Source organism: Ascidiella aspersa, chromosome 1, assembly GCF_963924565.1.
Source record: "Ascidiella aspersa chromosome 1, kaAscAspe10.2, whole genome shotgun sequence".
In the NCBI taxonomy this organism is placed as follows: Eukaryota; Metazoa; Chordata; class Ascidiacea; order Phlebobranchia; family Ascidiidae; genus Ascidiella; species Ascidiella aspersa.
This window is the reverse complement of record NC_139447.1, coordinates 36,426,528-36,449,142: the sequence shown is the minus strand read 5'-3', so window position 1 is coordinate 36,449,142 and position 22,615 is coordinate 36,426,528. Positions and strand designations below refer to the sequence as shown.

General features: G+C 35.6%; 2 protein-coding genes across 2 annotated transcripts; both read right to left on the bottom strand.

Annotated features, from left to right (window-relative positions):
- Positions 1–375: 375 nt before the first annotated feature.
- Positions 376–9,863, bottom strand: LOC146170315 (adenylate kinase 8-like). Its single transcript, XM_083388975.1, has 12 exons — positions 9,744–9,863; positions 8,968–9,052; positions 8,356–8,405; positions 7,806–7,940; positions 6,906–7,035; positions 5,889–6,061; positions 5,285–5,383; positions 4,987–5,119; positions 3,543–3,742; positions 2,807–2,919; positions 1,834–1,984; positions 376–561 (listed from the first exon to the last, which is right to left on the bottom strand). Exons 1-12 carry the CDS (start codon positions 9,825–9,827, stop codon positions 463–465), a joined length of 1,452 nt encoding a protein of 483 aa, XP_083245101.1. The 5' UTR covers positions 9,828–9,863; the 3' UTR covers positions 376–462.
- A 1,979-nt stretch (positions 9,864–11,842) lies between these two features.
- LOC146170314 (uncharacterized) lies at positions 11,843–22,397 on the bottom strand. The gene is made up of 9 exons (XM_083388200.1): positions 22,264–22,397; positions 21,178–21,301; positions 20,047–20,117; positions 18,919–19,030; positions 18,177–18,298; positions 17,342–17,428; positions 14,839–14,972; positions 13,528–13,693; positions 11,843–12,491 (listed from the first exon to the last, which is right to left on the bottom strand). Exons 1-9 carry the CDS (start codon positions 22,355–22,357, stop codon positions 12,352–12,354), a joined length of 1,050 nt encoding a protein of 349 aa, XP_083244326.1. The 5' UTR covers positions 22,358–22,397; the 3' UTR covers positions 11,843–12,351.
- Positions 22,398–22,615: the final 218 nt, after the last annotated feature.

The window sequence follows — 22,615 nt, the reverse complement described above, 5'->3', positions numbered from 1 at the left end:
CTCCACGGATTCGATTTATTTCGCTGGAGTCGAATTTGCGACTCTGGTAAGATTACGAAAAACTTTAGGATTCGACGGGCGCACGCAATCCGAAACATGGCTGAAAACAGTAAATTATAAAGGTGGAAAATAAAAGTAAGAAGGCCCATATTAAACATTATCCGTCCCTCGTTAGCATTTGTTGAAATTTCCTAACATACACACGTTTCCATAACAAAATTGTCACTTCAAGTTTGTACGACCCTGGAGACCTTCACTAAGTTTGGCTTTGGCCCGCGACTAGAAAAGTTTGCCGGTCACTACTCTACACAATGGTTTAAGTTACTTCCTCCATACCCACACGTACGCAAAGCTTTCAAACGCCACCAATTTGTACAACTGCAATTTTATTATAACATTCGATAAAAAAGCATCACATAACAAAAAAACGACCGTATCAAAATGAACACGAACAGTGCCAGCCTAGTCCTTTCCCAGCAACTTCGGCAGAGGCTTGACGAGAATACTTTCGATGTATTCGAACACAGTTTGTGGATCCTGGTCGGCGTTGATACGAACAGCCTTCGAAAAATAAGTAGTTATTGTGTTTAAATAAAACCTTTGGCACGGTAAGCTTCGCATAGTCCAATAGTGTATGAAATACGTTTTGGGTTTAGGTGTCCGTATAGCAAGGGTTCTTAAACTGGGGTCCATGAACCCCTTGGGGGTCCGTGGAGTGGTTTTAGGGGGTCCATGAATGCCTAATTGACATGTTAGTGTATATTTAAGAAGTAATCAATTTTTTAGAAATTTTTTTTTTAATTAAACATAAAATGGTTTTGCACTGAATGTATTTAGACTCCATTTCACTTTCACATTTTGTGGACCCAAATCAGGGGATTTATGAAATTTATTTGTATTATGAGGTCAATTTATGACGTAATCTCTGGCAATTCCTTGCCTACCGTGGTCCACGCGAAGCAAAATAAAATTTTAGGGGTCCGCGGTAAAAAAAGTTCAAAGTCCCCTGCCTTATAGCAATGTTTCCCAACAGGTCGCCTTTTGATTCGAATGAGTCACCGACTGCGATAGTTTGATATGGTTAGATTTATGAAGATTAGTTCTGGCAAAAGATTATTTAATTCTAGAAAACATTGCGAGATACATGCGAAGAAATGACTTAAATTAATTAAATTTCTTTTTAACAAAAAAGTTTAGTGAAGGGTATTGGGTAGCCAAAGCTTAGCTCTTATACTTACGCTTGTTATTTGGGTCACCGCGAAAAAGGGTAAAAAATACCACTGTACAGTAACACAAAAATACCACTGTACAGTAACACAAAAACACCACTGTACAGTTACACAAAAATACCACTGTACAGTAACACAAAAATACCACTGTACAGTAACACAAAAATACCACTGTACAGTAACACAAAAATACCACTGTACAGTAACACAAAAATACCACTGTACAGTAACACAAAAATACCACTGTACAGTAACACAGATGGTAAGTTGTCAAATGCAAGGATACAAGCTACCTACCTACAAAGCAATTATTGTAGATTTTGGTAAACGTTAAGAAGTGTCAATGTTTATCCGGAATCTGGTTACGTCGTGTGTTAATGTTTTGAATAGATCCATTCACGTTTCATTTATTCAGCAATTGTCGATATTACGCCAAACCCAATAAACCATGAACTTCAAGAATATTTTTTTCAACTCGAAAGTTTCAACATATTAAAAACGATGTGAACGTCAATATTTTATTATTTTCCTTTATTTCTCACGGGATTACAATCCAAAACACAACCGCCGCTGTCGGTCGTGTAATCCCGCGTTTTTTACTCACCCCTTCATCCGAATAGTAGTCTGTTAGTTCCTCTGAAAAGCTCCTGTATTCCTCCATTCTAGCAGTCACCATGGGTGGAGTGTCCTTTGGCCGCTGCTGGCATCTCGCCTTTACCTGAGCGTTCGGCGCGGGGTTGTACACAGTATGGTACCTGTGAAAGTAGGCGGTTTACGGCAAAGAGTACAAACAACACATAACAGTTATTCAAAAAATGTCACTGTGTCCTGTCTGATCTCATTTCATTCACTATAGCAGTGGTTCTCAACCGGGGTTCCACGGCACTCTAGGGTGCAGAGAGATATATTTCAAATTCTTAAGAATTCCAAGTTTTGCTCTATTGGTAAGTTTTCTTCGTTTTGTGTACGATAAAAGTGCTGATAATTTAAAAAAAAAAAAAAAAAAAACCTTGTTGCACAGTTAATGTAACGTTACAAATAACCACTCAGCAAAAATACGAGCAAGGGTGCCGCGAACTACTTATAATTTCAGTAGGGTGCCACAAGCCAAAAAGGTTGGGGACCACTGCACTACAGTAGGGACAGTATACGTGTCGTCGTGTCATTCATGTTCATTAGCCTAGCAATATAACAAAACTATAAGGTCACAGCCTTTAACAGAAAATAAAAAAAGTTTAACTGGTGATCCATACCTTGAAAACTTTGTTTTTTTGGTAAAATTTGGCCACCACTTACTTCTTGTAAGCAATGCATACAAAACATGACTTTGAAAAACCGAGTTATTTAATATTATGTTTTTTGTTTTTATTTTGTCAGTTCCTCGGTCTATATACAAATTTTTAAATCAAATTCCTTAAAAAGTGAAGATAAGTTGTTCATGCATTTGACAAAATTTTCTAATTACAAAATCCTAGATACAAACCGCAGTCCTTCAGTAGAGCATGTCTGATATAGAGTAGACCACTGATTTTACGGCAATAATTAGTTAAAACATTGTAAATATCTCTTTAATTTACCTTTCGCCGCTAACTGGATCCGTCATGCGGTAGCAGAGTCGCTCAATGATGCAATCATCGGGAATATCGAGGAAGTAAACCCGGTTTGGGCGCAAGCCTTCGTCGGCCAGACTCTGGGCGTTAAGGGGTATATTGAAGTGGTTGAATATATAAGTTACGAAAAGGGATGGCTGCATGTTGTTCGCTTTTGCGGCAAGGTGTGGTTTGAATCCGATTTTACGTTTGTGGCATGCGGTTTTGAATTTTAGTATAAAAGGTAACCTTTAAAAATTCCGAAGGCAATCGAAGAATAGAGCGGCGTTGCTGTATTATCAGCAATAACAGTAGTTAATGAACAACTTTTAAACCCAGCTTTTTTTGTCAAATGCTTTAGGCACCTAAAAAAAACACCAAAATATCTTCTATATCTACCACCTAAAAAAGATACACACACCACACATCTGACTACGCGACTCAATACACGCAGTCTCCCCCCAGCATAATTGCTGGCGTGCAACAGCAAGATGACCTAATCAACGTCACACTCGAGTTACCACACTGCAGATGACGAAGCGTACAATTGCCTTTTTCTTTCGTACGTTTTCGCCGTTGTCACTCATGTACATGTTATACATACTTCTGTGGGCGGTTCATACAAGCATCATCCCTACACTATACAAATATCCCACAAAACATATTTTCCTTAAATCACCCGGAAAAGTAAAATAAAAAAGCTTCCAAAAAGGCCAAAAACTACCTCGGCCTGCTCTTGACTGAGCGGAAAGCCATGAAGCACCCAGCCCTGGGTTGAGGCGTCCAGCATGGTCAGTCTGTCCAGCACGATCTTGGACACGAGAGCGTTGGGCACACGCTGGTCCTTCTCCACAAAGTCCTTGACCGCTTCACCCAGCTTCGTCTCGTTGGCGATTTGCTCGCGAATTATTTGACCGCAGGGAACTGAAAATAGAGAAAGGCTTTGAATTAATGTCCAATGTTAGGGCAAGTTAAGATTGAATTGACATCTAATGTTGGGGAAAGAGATGGGATTGTACAGGCTGGACGGGGATAGTTTCATGAAAGTCAAAACAACTTAAGTTAGACAAACTAAAATAACCTATTTTCTTTACCAGCTCAACCTTTTCTACCTGACTTCAGTTTTTACTTTTATCTTGCGGGGAATGTTTTGCTTTTTAAATACGAAAATTGTAGCGGGTTTTGTGAAGTACAAAAACTTAATTAAACGTACAATTCATGCTTCTAAAATTAATTTTTGCCTACATATGTTCGTTTAGGGGAGCAGTTGGTTTAGAAATACCGTTTTCACACATTTTCGTGCGAAAACGTATGCAGCCCCTGGAATAGATTTTACTATATTTTTAGTCGCTCAAAGTATACAAAGTATTGAGGTGATTTAAGCAAGATATGGGATAGTGTTGTCAAAGCCAAAACAACATATATTTATGACTCTATGTAAACGTATCAATATATATCAGCATTGCATAAACGTATAATTAATGCCGCCCTAAAGTCAATTTTACATATTTTCGTTTTGGAATGGGTTTTGAAATAGCGTTTTCACACATTTTTATACGGGGACGATTTTTTCGCAGAAACTGACTTTGTAATTTTTATTTTTCCTTTCCATGTCTGTAGCCCCTGGTTTTAATTTTACTGGATTTTTTAGTAGGTCAAGGCCTAAAAAATATTAAAATATCCAGTTCTGACATATTTAAAAAAATAACAATAACGCTTTAAATAAATCGCATGTCTTCGGAACACCATTGTCGGTTGACCTTACAGCGACTGTAGTTCTAGTTGTGGTAGGATAAACTCAGCCTACAGTAATGCATTTAGCTTCATAAGAAAGAAGGGTAACGCCATAAATATCAAAACAGACGCAATCTCTCGGCATGCTACAAGCACTTGCGGAACGACTGGAGGCAAAACGTTGTCCCTAATTCTTTTCTTATCGTTTTGTTGCTCGCGTTTTTTCTTCCATTTTTCCCTTTGTGTATTTTCTAGGTAATGCACGAGCGTTTTGTGTCATTCACCCTGCCAAAGGCAACTTGCATAGGTTGCCAAACGTTGGTGAAAAATTACAATTACCAGGCGAGCTGTTTTTTGATTTATATTATGCATTTAGATTATGTTATCAAAAAAAAAAAATTGACATATAGTTTGTTATTTTTAATGGCGCTTACCGTCCACAAGCTTGTATTTCTCGGCCAGTTTGGCGGCCATCGTGCTCTTGCCGCTACCGACTGGACCAATCAGAACGATTCGGGGTGTGTGGGGGGCGTCGCTGCGGAATTGTGAGTTGACAAAAGTCAGCGTCTGCCAGAATATAAAGTTAAATTATATACCTACCCGGCGTATCTTGTCTGGAGCAATTCAGTAATCTTTATTTCAAAAAACACCAAAACCCAGAAAAAAAAGTCAGCGTCTGCCAAACGAGTGGTAAAAATGTGGGTGTTTGAGAATCGGCTGCGTAGGTTATACCTGGGCCAAGGCATCAGCTTTCGGTTGGTCGGCGTTGATCATCTTATAAGTGCTTGGGTAGGTTGCCTGTAAGCTTGCCACATGTCGAGCGTAGTCCGCCTGAGAAAATACAATATAATTCAATATCAATCAAACGACTATTATTAGTCATTTTCTTCGTATTCATTTCGTGCACGGGTGCTTTTTAAAACGCTAAAATTTTACTAATACGTGTTTCAGGTCAACCGTAAAATACATAATAACTAGTGGGCGATTAGTTTTTGACTTGGCAAAAATATGTAAAAAAAATGTGTAAAAAATTTGTCAAAAATATTTTAAGTCAAACTCGTTTACCAAATGCACAAAATCGTTAACAAAACTAACACAAAAAAAAAGTTTAAAATTTTATCAAAATTTAGTCTTAAATTACATCTAACAACATTTTAACTGTATTAAATCTTCAATGAAGCAATATACGGAATTTTGCGAGCTGGCAGAATTATCCATGCATGCTTACTTTATCGCATTAGGTTCAGCTTAAACTTTTAAGGGGTGGGTTCTTTATTTCGTTAAGTCATATCACCAAAACTACTTGATGGTCAAAGTCTAGTTACGATTCGCTCACCAATCTGACTTTCATGTCTTTCTCCGATATACCGGCGGGTTCTAGCAGCCTGGCCTGTATCGTGGGATCCTGTGGCCAGTCGAATGTTGTGTGGTAGACGTCCCCTGTGATTGGATCGATTCGCTTGCCAGCTTGCCGCTCGATCAAAACTGCGTCTGGTGTCTCCAGCATTACTGGGTTAAATAAGGGTGAATTTAGAAGCATGATCAACCTTGAAACTTTGATTTATAAAGAGAGACAAACGCACAACTATCAATATATAAAAATATATAAACTGTTGTTACCAAAAATAGTAAAATTAATCAAACAACAGCTCCTCTGGTAATTGTAATTCTTCACCAACGTTTCGGCAACCTATACAAGCCGCCTTCTTCGGGGTGAATGACACCGAACCCTGACGAAGGCGGCTTGTATAGGTTGCCGAAACGTTGGTAAGAATTACAGTTTCCAGAGGAGCTGTATTTTGATTAATAGTACAACTATTAAATATCTGAGTAAAATTAGGTTTAGAATAAAGTGATGTATGTATAGGTGCTCTGCATTAGATGCATTCACACAAAAACATCATTTAACCCTCAGTTCACACAAGGGTATTCCATTTGGTTAATAACCAAATGAATATCGTCTTCTAAGACACGGGCATGCATCAATTTTCTTATGAAAGAATTATTACAAGGATCCAGGAAGACTCTTCAGGATTCAACACGTTAGAACTAAGCATCATACAACTTTTAAATGAGATGACTGATAACTATTGCCTTCTTTTTGATGTGTTGGGATAAATGTCAATAAGTGACAGTGGCTCTGTGTGGTTAATTTTGTCGTCTTTCAACTGAAGGACAATTTCAAAATCCTGATTGCAGTTTTTGTTAAATTTGTTAACCACTTATGTGTATTTTCTAATCCATTTTAAATGGAAATGATTTTAACAAATTTTGACCTAACATTTGTATTTTTATTTTTTTGCCAAGTCAAAAAATATTCACTGATTCATAAATTTTTTTGCAAGAGACCTACCAACATGCTTAAGTAGGATTCCATTAGCCTGAAGACCCATTCCCTGGTGTCGATTTTTCGGGAAGCCTTCAAGGATGTAACCTCTTCGAAGACAGTCCTTTCGTTTTAGCCTTTCTGTAATTAGTTCAACCTGCACAAAACAGTGATTAAAACTTAAGCATGTGGATTTAAGTGGCATTATGTAGTGTAAACTGGTAAATGGTTTAATCACACAAAAATATCAAACAGTGGGCCTTTGATTTTTTCAAACCCCAAAAACATGTGTTCTAGTCTTTAGCAACCTTGTTTTTGAAAGTCATGCATCATTACGTAAAAAAATACAACAGAGCAAATAGTAAGGAAGCTCACTATCCAAGCACTCAAGGTTTTCTTTTCTAGGTACAGGTAAATAAATTAAGATTTTCGCAAGATGAACACCACTAATTTTAAAAAGAATGTGTGGTATACCTCCTCAGTTTCTGCTCGCTTTGAAGACTTTTTGTAACTAAGCGGTACTTTCTTTTTGAAAAACAGCAATTACAAAAATGATGATTGTGTTTTTATTACGTTAGTAAATTACAACACTTAAACCTCAAACTATGTACCTCGCTAGTTTGTGAGTGTTCACAATAAAAAAAGTTTAAAGCTCCCATAGCAGTACTTGTGAAAGTACATTTATTTTTATATAATTCCTCTATTTGGTTGTGATTTCTGACAACTGAAATCTAATTAGATTAGGTAATCTTCAATAGAAGACAAAGTTGCGTTAAACTACAAAAAGTTAAAAAAGTATTTTACTAAATACAATTGTATTATATAATTAAAGACTGTCTGTATAAAATAATAAACACATAACATGAATATAAGTTTAAAAAATATAATTTGTATTAATTTATCGACTTAAATTTCAACAGTTCTTACCCACAAAGGATCAGGTACTGCTTCATCCTTTGATAAGTATGACTTGACTTTTTGTGCAACATCAGAAAGTTCGTCATCTAGTAATGCTTCTTGGTGAATGTGAACTGAGTTGATCTTCTTACTCAGTTCAACGCTCTAAACAAAATTCCCACTTTTTAAAAAAATGTGAGCTATCATCTTTTACATTTTAAACATTTATTAGGAAACATATTTTTTTTTTTTTTTTTTTTTCTTTTTTTTTTATATATATTTTTTTTTTTTTTTTTTTTTTTTTTTTTTTTGACCTTTATTGGCTGTTCAATAAACTTTCAAAAGTATTCAACCTATAATTTTTATTTGTCTGTATTGCCATTACTATTAAATTAATTGTGGATATGTGATTATAAAATTGAACAACTCTTTAGGTAATATAAGCATTTAAACTTTTCAAAAATCAGAACATTAAATATATTGAAGTACAGAAAATGTGTGTTCTTAATAAAGTACCACAAGGCACTTGCATGTAACATACAGATAAAAAGTATGAAATATACAATTAAGTCAAACTTACAATTCCACTTTTTCCACTGGCAGGAGGGCCAAGAATTGCAATCTTTGAAACTAAACACAAAACAAACTAAAGTTAAGAGTAATTTTTAATAGTAAACATGATACAACCATGTAGAAATAAACCAATATATTGTTTTATCGATAATATTGGCCGATATTTGGCTTCTACTGATATATCGGTATCAGTAAATGTAGGCGATACTTTGGCCGATATCTTAGTACCAAAATATGGTACATAATTTTTCCTGTACAACAAACAATTTACCTTTTTTTGGGTCAAACAATTTGAGTTTTAGCATCACGCCAAGTTAAAATGCAAAATAATAGTATTAATCAATAGAGTTATATAATCCAAAACAGTATTTGGATTTTATTTTCAATTATTCCAAGTTTTGAACATTTACCAGGTATATAAAAAAATTAGTATCGGGTATCAGTTGGCAAAATTGTAAAAAATCGGGTATCGGTATAGGTCCAAAAATGTTATTATGGTCGATCTCTTCAACCAAGAATATTTCACTATGCGCTGGGAAATTTTACTCATAAAAATCAAAATACTTTTCAATCATACTTTTAAACATTGGCGACTGACATACTTTTACAAAGAACTCACCATCATCACTATCCCTCTTTAGCCAATCTATCATAAACTGGATTGGGTCTTCTGGCTTCTCAATAATCAACTGGCCTAACAAGCGCTAAAATAAAATGGATTAGTTTACTTTGCAACTGTTGACACTGTTAGTTGGTTGTATCATGTTACAGCCAAGTCATGAATTCCATTTTATTTGAAAATTAAATATTAAATGTATCTTTAAATATCTTTTACTGCAAAGCTGTGTTTCTAATATTTATGACTTAAGCCATAGTTTACTGACTAAGACATTTTTAAAAAGCCTGAAAAGATTTTATTTAATATAAATTTTAACGGATACCAATAATAATATAATAAAAAAGCTTTCATTTTAAAATAATCCAATCACCTATCCAGGTTTTTTTTAATGTTTGGTTTGGGTGACTGCTAAGTAGTTTTAAGAGACCGCAAGTGTTTCATTTAAATACCAAAAAGTTGCAAGTCCAAAATTTGGGAAACCGATGGAAAAATTTCAAAACACCTTAAAAAAAACACTGCACCTATCTAACCTAAGAAATTCTTTCAAACAATTAATACATCAACACACATTATTTGGCTTAGGATGTGGGTTAGCGTATGGGGTGAGGTGGGTCAAGTATTATTAATATTTTTAAAGAAGTAAAATTAAATTGATGTTTTTTTTCAGCTATATTAATGAGATAAGATAAAAAGTAAGATAAAAAATGCGCAAACTTGTTTATTCATATTTAGATGACGTGAGTTCCACAGTAGTTGAATTTACAACATTGATTTACCTTAAAAGTGTCGAATACGTTATGTTCTTCTGCATATATGCCAAAAGCTGGAGGAATTCGAAGTGGCTTTTTTGTAGCATCCATGTTTTACTTTTACACTAGTTTGAAAAATACGATTTCTTGCTTATCTAGCTAGAGTTATTTGTTGTTACTGGTTACAAGTAAATCCCATTCGAGCAAGTGTTTAAATCCAATGATATCTGAGGAGACTTTCAAAATGTTTCCAATCTGGTCACTGCACACAGCAATCTTGTCGGGTCTGTTATGGAACATGATATCGGTTAAACGTCATAACGTAATATGGTTAAAAACATTTGGAAATTTTTCTGGAACTGTTTATTAAAAACACAGTTTTCTAAATGGCATAAAAATCGAAAATGCACAGACACATATATTGCCTATACTTGCGTAGTATAGAAAGATATCCTATATTTGCATATTCTTGAGCTTCGCAAATTTGCGCAAGACAATCAAATTATTGATATCAATAATTAAAGCAAGATTTATTTGATTTACGGCTTTACGCTATATTTACAACCCGTAAAAAATAACGTTTATTTTAAAATCTAACGCGAACTTTTATAGAGCCGCAACAAAAGTTTACAAATATACACCAATTAGTCATAAAATGGCGTTCAAAAGACCGCTGGCGAATTACGAGATATATTTTACTAATATTGCAGCATTCGGTATTTTATTTAACTGATCAAAAATTCCCAGTCGCGTAAAGCTTAAATTAAACGTGTCATGTGTATTTCATCTGGCAAAGCTCAACCTGAATTTAAAATGTTGTTTCAAATATGACGAATCGAATCAAATCAATCTATTGCCAAGAAAGATATTTTCCAAAGAACTGTAAGTATTAACTACTAGGTATGTTCGATGCTTGACATTTTCCGATACCCGATATTTCGACAGAAATTGTCGCAATTCGATACCAAATTACGTCATTACTATGCTCAAGCAAAGAAATAGAACAAATTGAAACGTTGAAAGTTCAAATAAAATTTCGATTTATTTAAAATTATCAACAGACAAACGCCCAAGATAATAAAGTGTGTATTTGCAAAAATATATACCAAAGCCAATACAGAAGTAGGTATCTTTTTGAACGTTCTAATTGGAAGTATTATATCAGGAGTCACTCCACACATATTTTAAAGCAGATGTCTACGCAGATACAGCTAAGAAAATGCAACATTAAGTTGAAAAAATCTTACGAGCTTCAAATATTTAAACTTGGGACGTCTCTAATTTCATTGAATAATGAACAAATAGCTTTTAAGCTTTGTTTCTGGACTACGACTTTCCTATTTCCACAAACCATAATAAAGTTTGCTAGAAACAAGTCACTTCAATAAAAACACTAACTAAACGTAGCATAACCAAAGTCTGTGGGCAGTAGCTCGTTTCCTTGTTTTTTTCCGCCAGGGAGCGCAACGGGGCATTATTTCTTTAAATAAAGTAAACTTTTACTTTTTCTTTAAATAAAGTAAACTTTTTTACGCGTATTCCTTGACCTGTATCGGTTGCTTGGCAATTAAATACCTGTGCGCAGAATCTCTAATTAAGGTAAATCAACATAAAAATCAACTTTAACTCACAGAAACTTTCGGTAAACTCAGTCGCCTACAACGCGCGGTGTTTAAATTATATTTGTAGGCCTGAGTGCAATATTGGCAATTTACGATTGCGTTTGCTGGAGTCGAACTCGGGAATCGGGACTTGGGTATGACCACGTCAAACTACCAGAGGCCCCAGTCCGACGTGCGCATGCGCAGTAGCAAATTTCGGAACTCATAAACTGTAAATTGTCAAGATGGAATATTTTACAACCCTACTGTTGGGTGAAGAGTATGACACCCTTATGAGTGTATTGTTGAATACCCACCTTATTTTAGTTACGTCAATATATAGGCTGTAGAGTTGTAACTGGACTCGTGGTCTAGTCACTGGGCGATAGTGACGACAGGTTTAAAAAAAATATATAATTAAAATAATTTATATATTACACCAAATTTATAAAGAATAACTATACCAACCGTCAAAACATGCGTGTTGTGTGAATGCATTGCAAAACACGTTCAAATACGGACAGTTAGCGACATCGAACGAACGAGGTATTTATCAAACGACATTATTGCAAATTTACGAATATCACGAAGCAAAAATTTTAATTGTGTGCAAAAAATCGTAAAACGTTTAGAACCGCAGGTGAGTTGTGTTGCAGGCTTTTCACTTGGCCTGTTTTACTATCATAACCTTGCTTGCATGAAAAGCGTTTCAAAAACTCTTGGACCTGTTAAGCTCTAACAGCGTCTCGGCATCTTTTTGACACCGTAAAAATTCTCATTGGTGAAAACCTTTTTAATCATAAAGAGCGTCAGATTGAATAAAGACACATTAACTCTTTTGCATAGATATACATTACATTCGCTGAAGAAAATGAAGGACTATATGCAGTGGTGGGATTCAGCCGACAAAAAATATAAATCCCACCACTGACTATATGCCATCACTAAACGTAATACGATTAAATCTGCCGACTGTCATTGCTTTTCCTTTGTTAAAGCGACAGGCAGTTCGCGCAAAGGCGCTTCTTCCGAATTTAAAACAGGTCAGGATACATTCTCTTGGCGTACTCCTTGACTTGTATTGGTTGCTTGGCAACGAGAGACTCGTGCGCAGCCTCGCATATCAAGGTGACCGACATGACGTCACGCGCAGTGATCTCCAGCACACACTCGCCTGATGAACGAAAAGAATATTGTTATGGTTGTGTGCGTAAATTGTATACTTAAAGGCGTTTAAAATAAAGATGTCATTGAACAAACGAAGGCTAGAACAGTGGTTCTCGAAGTTTTTTTATATTCCACCCTAACTAGCCCAAACACTTTTCTCGCCAGAAAAACCACCAAGTATTCTACCCAACACTTGTAACATAATTTGGATGCGCTAATCATAGCTATGTAAAAATGCCTGCATTGATGTATATTTCTTAAATGGCTATAACTGTAAAGAAACAATAGACTTATATGTAACTGTGAAGAAACAATACACTTAGATTATGGGCTAATAAACTTTTTACAATACTAATCAATAATCATTACAGATCAAAAAGCTTTTCATTGCATATATCCGATTAAATAACTTCTTTTTTATCCATTTTCCTCCCTAATTCCTCCCTGGAACAAATCCTCCCCCTAAAAAAAATCATCCCAAGTGTGTCTTTGCGAACCACTTGGCTAGACCAGTGGTCTCCAACCTTTTCAATAAGCGACCCCAATTTAAATCAAATGAAATGAGAATTTATATTGCGACCCCATTTCGTGTCAAATACGAATAAAAATATTTTAAATAATACTGGAACAAAGTAACACGAGAGAATATGCGTGAATTATGCACAATTTAAAAGAAATGTGGCTGACATGTGCACCGAAATGTAACCTTTAGGGAGTTTTATATAAAATATGAATTTGAATTTAGCACACGAACGAACACAAATAAATGAATTTGGTTCAACAATGAATTGCATTCAGTGCGATGGTTGCGTAGTAGGCTATTTACCAGCTTCTGCAAACGCGGCTACACCATGTCTTGCTCCACTTTTAAGCGTTTACAGTGTATCGTATTCAACATGCCCATTTCGCTGAATCCCGCTTCACAAAGCCATGTGGTTGGAAACGCAATGAGTACCGGTAGTTTAACAGCTAAATGAGACAGAGTCGGGTACGTAGAAATTTAGGCATTTTGCCGCTGCTTGGAATATTTGCGAAAGTCCAACCTCTCAGCGCAGCGAAGAAATGATGCATTTCCTGTTGGTACGCATCCTCGTAGCGTTCAATAATGTTCTGGAATATCTCTGAGCTGGTTTCGCCCTGTTGCGTGTGGATTTGCGTCGACAGCCCGCGTTTGTTTTCACACGTGACCATGCCCTTGTCTCCGAATATCTGAAACAAAAATCTAAAAAATTACGGAATGAAGGTTATACGATTATTTCCGTTGATGACTCAAGTGCAAAAAGTTATTGCAACAGTACAATCTGGTATTTGAGTTCATTTTAATGCAATTTTAAATTATTGTAATGCACTGTCCCGTTGACGCACTTGCGCATACGTTTCTTGCGTTTTTCAAAAGCGACAATTCGTAGGTTTTGCAAGTGTAATTGACAGTATAGAGCATTACAATAAAATCTTACACCAGTCTGCAGTTAAACTCAAGTGCACTTAATCACTTTTTCAAATGACTTGACTGTCTAGTTTTGGACAAGTTGCTCTTTTGACTCAAGTTATTGTTTCAAATACCTTGTTTTTTAAGTATTTTTAACAAAATTTTTATTTATTTAAATTTGTACACTTAAAGCACTTTTTGCTGTTGTTTTTTAATAGAGTAATTGCTTAACGTTTTATTTTTGTATCAATGACTTGACTGGCACTTGACTTGGGCAATGGGTGACTTGGACTAGGACGTGGCGTTTTTTTTAAATACTCAAATTAGACTGCAGATATTTTACAAAAGACTTGACCGGCACTGAAGTCATTTCAAAATGACTTGCTTACAACACTAATCAATTGATAAAGCTAGTAATTCGGACAGGTTAGGAACTACCAGTGAAGTAACCACTTACGTATCTGTTTTTTCAAATGACTTGACTTGACTTAAGTCATTTGGACAAGTGACTTTGGATGAAATAAACTGTTTTCATTAAGTATTTTTTATAAAATTGAGCTATTTATCCAAATTTTGCACATAAAACAATTTGCTTGCTGCATATTGCGTTTGTGTTAATTTTTTAGTTAAATTGCTGCTCATAATCCAAAGAGTTTACAAATTTTAATAGTTCAACGTTTAATTTATTATGCCAATGACATGACTTGAAGTGGACTTGCTCTTAAAATGACTTGAACATATAATGACAAGGATTGGGACTTGACTTGTTATATTTGCAAAAGACCTGACTTGGACTTAAGTTATTTTTCAAATGACTTTACTGGGACATATTAAAATGACTTGTTTACAAAACTGGGCACTACTGATTTACTGTACACCCTTGTTCAATTAATTATTTCTACCTGTCCGGTTTAATCTGTCCTACCTCGATTCGGTTGTCATGTCCGTACTTTGCCTCCCGGTTGGCGTCCACGTGACCCATGGCGCTCGGGAAGTCAAGCGTGATGTAAAGCTGGTCCACGTCACCGATGTCCCGGATGTCGTCGAAATACGCGTGACCTGCGCCAAACCCGGATTAAATAGTTGAAACACACGTTAAACACTACCTGTTGGTCTAGCTAGAACATGGGATTTTAATCGGTAGGTCAAGGCAAATTGGGGGGTCCCAAGAGAATCTTGAGGTGGCGACAGCGCATTTAAAAAATTGTAAAGTTGGTGAAAATTTTAGTTTTATTTGTTTGAGTTTTAAGCTTTTTTTACAGTATATTCTAAAGCTTCGCATTACCAGTTATGTGCGGGTTATTATAAAATATTCTTCTTCTTTTCACATTTTGAAGTAAATCGTAATTTGATTATAAGCACATTGATTATAAGTAACCAATTTAAGCAGAACTTTAAGAAGTGAGTTACGGAATACTTTCAACACAAAAGTGGTCCACGACCATGAAAAGGTCATGAACCACTGGTCTAGAAGTTAATTAGCGTTCGTTAGCCCAGGGGTCGGCAACCTTTTTTGCTCTGCGGACCGGTTTTACAACTTAAATTTGTCGCGGACCAGCCTTAAAAAAACAAATGTTTAGTAAAGGAAATTTATTTCAGTTTTTTCAATGAACTAATACAAAAAGAGCGGAGATGTGGGCCAGTTGGTCAGTTTAGACGTTTTTGGATCTGCAGGTTTTATTTGCCTCGTAAAATTGGATTTAAAAGTCTTAACATGAAATTTAATCTATAATCATTCAACATACCACAACATTTAACTCAAAATATAAGCAAAAAAGTTGTTTATTTTGCATGCAAAAAATGCTACTCAAGTGAACCATTCGTTTATGGGTTGGCGACCATTGGTTTATATTTTACAACAACAAGAAAAACTCAAGCACCGTCCAATAAAATTGCAATTTTTATCTGCATTATTTGCTCATTATCTTTATTACTTATACATGGACTTGCAGGCTACCACTAACTTTGAAAGTTTAGAGATCCGTGGAAAAGATGTTAAGAAATTTGCATGCCTGATTTGTTTACTCGGTAGACTAACAATACTGCTGAATCAGAACCACCTGCCCCCATCGGGTTGTGAACCACCGGTCCCCATGGCGGCCATTGGCACCTGGCGTGAGTTCAAACTTAGACTAGCTTTTCAGGTGTACTATTTGCCATCACAACTAAAATGCAATAATATTTTTTCCTATTAAACAACGTTTCTAAAAGCATTTGCTTTAGTACAAAATACAATTCTTTAGGAATTAATAATTTTACTTTTTTGCCTCAAAAATCGTTTTACTGTCTCAAATCTTACACAAGTTTCCGTCTTGTTTGAAACCTCGTAGACAAAGATGGCGTTGCATCTAGATACCACAGCCAAAATGCATTTATGGATATTGTGAACGTGCTATGTAGACCTAACTCTTGAATCTCACGATTCTTATAACTAAATGTGATTTTCTATCATACCAATCGACCATGCATGAGGTATATCTAAATTCTAAACGAAAGTTATTGTGATTTGAATATAAAAAGACATTCAATTGTTGTTGACTTTTTGTTGTTTTTTACGAACTGTTTGTGTTTAAATCAAAGTTTTAATCTGGCAACCCTGTTACGGACCGGTAACGAACTCCTCGCGGATCGGAACCGGTCCGCGGACCGGCGGTTGCCGACCACTGCGTTAGCCAATGCAGTTTTGCTTTGCTAGCAATTCACCTTGGACGTAATGGCGCATTGCCTAACACAACACCGAATTCCTTCGCGATCTTTATAATGTATAAGGCTATCTGCTTTTATGCTCACTAGCTTACTTACTCTTTTAGGCGATGCGGAACTCACGGCAAAATATGGAGCAGAACAACTTATTGAACCGTTCTTGATGTAAATTTTAAGAAGCGTAAATAAAATGTATTGCCAAAAGGGATGTTTTTGGATATCGCCTGTGCCTTGCTACAGAATACACTGAATTATTATGAGAAAAATGCAAAATATGTTTTAGAGCAGCACTGGTAAAAGAGATGATGTTACTAAAATAAATGATGTCATACACAGCTGTTGTATGGCTGCGAATAAGCTCTTAATAATAGTATGTTTTTAAAGCAGCAATGAAAAATACATCATCTTGCGAAGAAAATGCTATCAAAAACAGCTGTTGAATGGCTGTTATTTCAAAGGTGGTTTTAAAGCAGCGATGTTAAAATACGCGGTCTTGCTAAAAAAATGATGTCATACACATACACAGCTGTTAGAAGACTGTGAACATTCTTTGGCTAAACACGCACAAAATCCAAAGGAAGGAAGTTAGTGCTGTCGCTCAAAGCTTGCTATGAAAGCATAAAAAACAGTCAAAGTGTCAAAAGTCTGCTGCGTGATTGGTGATGGGGCATTTCTAGGAAAAAAAAATTTTTTTTGAATTTTTAAAACTGAATTTTTTCACTCACCGATCGCGTAAACAGTGTCCGGTTCTTCCTGGACAAACCACCTGATCATGTCGACGTCATGAATACACTGGTCAATGCACATTCCGCCTTGGAAAAAAATTATATTGTAATAAGAGCGCCAAGCCAATGAATGTGAAGTATCTATTTTCGTTTCATTTTTTACATTTGTAACGTCGCGTCACTTTAGACGCTTCCCTCAAATACAAGTCACAAGAAAAAGTTTGCAATACAAAGTGATGGTTTAAATCAGGGGTGTCCAACTCAAACATGCCTACATGCCAATTTTTATCTTATAACTTCTTCGCGTGCCAAAGTTTAGCAACTATTTTTTTTCCTAATATTAAAAGCGCTTTCATACAAAAATAATACAGTATAATGTTATAATATCAGAAGTAATTGTTTGTTGTCGTAATTGGTGGGATTATTTTGTATTGTGAATCGACATTGACAAATTGGCTGTATAACAAATTTAGCTTTTTTGACAATTGGCTGTATTTTGGGGGGACTTGCGTGCCAACGCGTGCCTCATGTTGGACACCCCTGGTTTAAACCAAAGATCTGATGGTTTAAAGTTAAACTATTACACATAGATGGCTAAAACCACAACCAGGATTAGGCTATAATTGTTTTTCTTTCAATAACATTGGAACGTCACGAGGCTTGAGATTTCGGAACACATTTGTATCTTATATTTTTTAATTTCTCAAACGTTTCTTTAACGATCAACGGATGTTAATTATCTGGTAATTTTCTACTTGCTAAAATAACATAAGAGGAAGGCCAGTCAAGTCACATTTAGCTTAGCTATATTTCATCATTTGACTCAACTTCTCACCAGATGTCTTCAGGTACTCGATACCGGCCCTAGGGCTATCTCGTGACGTCACTTTAATGGATTTCAATTTTCCAACCGCCGTTTCTCGAGCCATCCATGCGGAACGAAACGTAGGATCGTACCTGTAAAACATAACTAGATTTACAAAAATGTTTTTCAAAATTAAAGAAAATTAAAACTTTTTTTTGCACTGAATGTATTTAGTCTTCATTTCGGTATTTACATATTTTGGACCGAAAACAGAAGGGTTTTTATGCCTTCTTGTTTTATAAATCTTTTTTATGAGGTCAGAAAACAACAACAAATAAACGCATACCGACCCTGGAAAAAAACTTGATTTGCTGAAATATATTTTCTATAAATATATAAAATATGAATTAGGGACATCAGATAATATCGCATCTACGACGATATCCCTTGCCAATTTGTAGTATTGCAACTCGTCCGATACTATAGAATGGTGTCGGCGCCGATTCGATAAAAAAAAATATTATAGTATTTTGTTGCTTGTCTGAGCACATAATAATTGATTTATTTGATATGGGACAGTAATACTTCGGAAAATATCGCATATCGCAGTTTAAATTCCAAGCTACAACGCCAATTTAACGGAAAAAATACAGACATCACGTTTCACTGCAAGGATTGTGTTGAGTTGCATTTCACTAAAAGTTTTGTCCATTTAAAAGTTCAATTGCACTTTTCTTAGCACTTTAAAGGGAATAAGTTATTATATAAATACCTTCTGTTAAACGCACAATATAGAAGCAAGTTGTTTTTTTCTGCAATTTCGTAGCAGCTTTTTATTGCTCGCAAGCTAAACGCCAATGGTTTTTCGCACATCACAGATTTTCCTGAAAAAAAAATGAAAATCGATCAATTAGGGCAGGGGTGTCCAACATGAGGCACTCGACCTAATGAAAAATGGCACGCAAGCCCCCAAAAAATACAGCCAATATCAAAAAAGCTAAATTTGTTATACAGCCAATCGTCATCCCAGCAATTACGAACAAATATACAATTAACAAACAATTATACTTCTGATATTATAACATTATACTGGTTTTATTTTTTGTATAAAAGCGCTTTTAATGTGAGAAAAAAAATTGTTGCTAAACTTTGGCACGGGAGGAAGTTATAAGATAAAAATTGACACGTCGGTATGTTTGAGTTGGACACCCCTGAATGAGGGATTCTACACGCGGAATTGGACATAACCAGCCTTTCCTAAATGATTTTAATAGGCACTTTAAAATTCTGGGAAATATATTTGGGGTGGGCCTTTTTTAACTGATTGTTAAAATTACAAGCATACCTTTCAATCACATTTTTCAACATTATTTACAGCAGCAAATTGCGTTGCATGACAATAATGCTTAACAATATATACCTGCTTTTAGGACATAAAATTCTGCATTTTTTTCTTTTTTTAGTCACTGGGATACTTAGTAAAAAAATATTTATTGATGACCTGCGTTAAGTCACCCTTTGGTCGTCTCAATATAGGACGACTGTAAAACCGCAATTCAGAAGACAAAATAATATAATACGTCACATTTTCGGCGGATTCGGCGCGTTTAATCAAATCGCTCATTTTTCTCTGAGCAGCTTATGTATTTGTTTATGTTGTCTATTGTCGATCGACATGTATTTCGTAGGTGTGCCGCCAAACTGTTTTAGTTCTGTTGGTGAGCCGCAAGTGAAAACAGGTTGCGGAGCTGGTCTTTACAGCAAGCAAACCTCCCTGAACCGATCATTTGGTTAGCTTAAATTGACAATAAGGCTTGAGAAAGTGTATGTAGGACATAAATAATCTACATTTTCTCTAGAATACTTTCGAATAAAAAATTATTCAAGTGGCATTACCGACCTGCGTTGAGTGCGTTTTTCACGTGTTCCTCGTGGGACGATGTTGGAGTACACACGATCACAGCATCAACTCTACACAAACACAAGCTTACAATATCCCATGAATACAATATGTGGTCTTTAATGAATGGGAGTAGGTCCGATGACAAAAGCTCCGATTAAGACAGCATTAAATAGTATTTTTAATATATTTTAATACACGGATTTTATACATTATCCATGCAAATAAAATGGGATAAATGCATACCTTAAAGGCAAATCCTGATCGATACTAAAATAATTTTAAAGTTGTAACGTTTTTTTAGGCTATTCACATCCCTATTCACAAGTGTGCTATGTAGAGATTATATTTTATAGTTTGTATCCAGTTTTCAAGCACTACTGTAAGAGCTCAATCTACCTACTAGTTAAAGGAGGCTACATATACGTATCTTACCACACAAAATCACATTTCTTAGCCGCGTAAGACAACGAATTTTTACAGTCAACGCTTGCACTTGGTTACAGACTAAACTATTTTGTTCAAATTTACTTGTTCACAAAAACCACGAAAGAGAACACCAAAAAAAACTTTTCTTTCATAGATAGTCGCAAATTATATATTACAGCTTGATTTAATATGACAAAGACAAAATATAAATAACGGTTGAGAAACACTATAGCTCAGTGCTTTTCAACCGGGTGTATTGTACACCTCAGGGCGTACCAGAATTGTTAAAGGGTGTACCACATTAATAGGGTGTACAGGATACCGCATTACGATAAGCCTATATGATCAGGTTATATAATAAATAAACATATTTATTACCAGACTGACTGAAGCGTACAATACATGGCAGAAATGTATGTAAGCGTACGTAGCTTTTAAGATAGTATATTCTATTTGTGCTATTATAACCCAATAAGTCTCTTGATAATCGATATTGTGAGGTACTAACTAGTTCTTCTAACGGTTAATAGTTCTTTTTACAGAACCACAGGGTGTATTTTTCTATAAGTTCAGTGCATTGCGTTAACTGGAGTGCACAAGTTCGTCAGTAAACGTACTGTTCCAAAAGGGTTGACAAGCACTGCACTAACTTAAAGGGTGTCAAATTCCTTTTAGAGAGCAAATACCATACATAACACTTACTCCTCGTCATTGTAAGCGACTTGCGCATCTTTAACGTGCAAAGCAGTGGTGTTCCGGAGGCCATGTTCGCCGATATAACGCTCTACGGCCTCAACAAAAACGTCCAAAATGTACTTGACTCTTACTGAGGATAGAAATCTGCTGTTACAATCGCTGGCCATCAAAATAGTGTTTTAAGGTATAGACAAATGTGGCCGTAAGGTACAACGTACGGCGCAGCCTTTGAATGCGGCATGCCACGTGATAATTTCTGTTTATTAATGCTATTTCAAAAAACTGTTTATGTATTACAATCGTGATATCAACAAGATATCCATAGGTCGTATCGAAAGTGACCTTGGTTTTCAATGTTTAACTTGGCGATATGTCTTCATATATAACAGGCAGTGTTTTAAACAAGGCATTTTTAAATGACCTAAGTCCCAGTCAAGTCATAATTAGAGCAAGTCAACTTCAAGTCAAGAAAATAAAACTTAAAAAACTGGTAAACTCGTCCAATTATGAGCGCAAATAAACAAAAAAAACGCAACAGATGGAAAGCAAATTGTGTTATGTGCAAAAATTAGATAAAAAAGGGCATAATAAAAGCACTTTATTTCAGACCAGGTGATTTGTCCAAAAGACTTAAGTCACAGTCAAGTCTTAAAAAAAACTAAAAACAAGTCATTACAACACTGTCAGCAGGGGTTTAAAAACTATCGCTCGCGAGCAAGATTGGGTTCGTTTGATAACGGCGTTTGCACGACTTTTACTGAACAAACTTTTTCGGTAATTTTCCATGACGCAACAAATTATTCGTAAGAATTGCCCAAAAATTTGCGAGCGTTGTTTTTCTCGCTTGAATTGATCTTGTTATTGATTCCAAATTACTTGACTTGGATTTAAGTTCTTGTAAAAATGACTTGACTTGGTAATGCATTTTTTTCTCAATTCGCACTTACAAATAAATACAAATGCACACAAAGTGGTCAACCCTAACCTATATCTGACTTAAATTGCTAGTTGGCCATTATGGCTCAGAATGCAACTGATGAACAATTACATTGATCAATACTATGGTGTCAAGCCGCCGAAATGTCAACTTACCGTTATGCATTTTCAGAAGGTTGCTGACGTGGACTTTCCCGATCCGTCCGATTCCTATGACCATAACAACTTTTTCCCCATTTCCATTCGACATTTTTCTACCTCATAAAAACTTACAACCGCGGCGTTTCAAGCTGCAAACAAAACTTGGGAAATTTAACGACAAAAAGTTTATAAGAAAAGCCTAATTGTCATATTTCAATAAAATACTTTGCCAAAAAAAGAGTCCTCACTTCAAACTGCCAAATAGCAGTCCAACATAAATCGATGCACTCGCAAATTTAATGACTAACATACATACAGTCCAAGCTTGCATTGAAGCTCGTATGCAGCGCTCACAGGGTATACTACT

What these genes read in the sequence shown, in the direction of transcription:
- LOC146170315 (XM_083388975.1), bottom strand. Translation starts at nt 9,827, where the DNA reads ATGGATGCTACAAAAAAGCCACTTCGAATTCCTCCAGCTTTTGGCATA. An exon ending in AAGCTGATGCCTTGGCCCAG is followed by an intron (nt 5,120 to 5,284) that starts GTATAACCTACG and finishes ATATTCTGGCAG; the next exon opens with ACGCTGACTTTTGTCAACTC. An exon ending in GATCCAGTTAGCGGCGAAAG is followed by an intron (nt 1,985 to 2,806) that starts GTAAATTAAAGA and finishes CTACTTTCACAG; the next exon opens with GTACCATACTGTGTACAACC.
- LOC146170314 (XM_083388200.1), bottom strand. Translation starts at nt 22,357, where the DNA reads ATGTCGAATGGAAATGGGGAAAAAGTTGTTATGGTCATAGGAATCGGA. An exon ending in CCTTCTGAAAATGCATAACG is followed by an intron (nt 21,302 to 22,263) that starts GTAAGTTGACAT and finishes TTCTATCCTCAG; the next exon opens with TAAGAGTCAAGTACATTTTG. An exon ending in CGAGTACCTGAAGACATCTG is followed by an intron (nt 17,429 to 18,176) that starts GTGAGAAGTTGA and finishes TTTTTTTCCAAG; the next exon opens with GCGGAATGTGCATTGACCAG.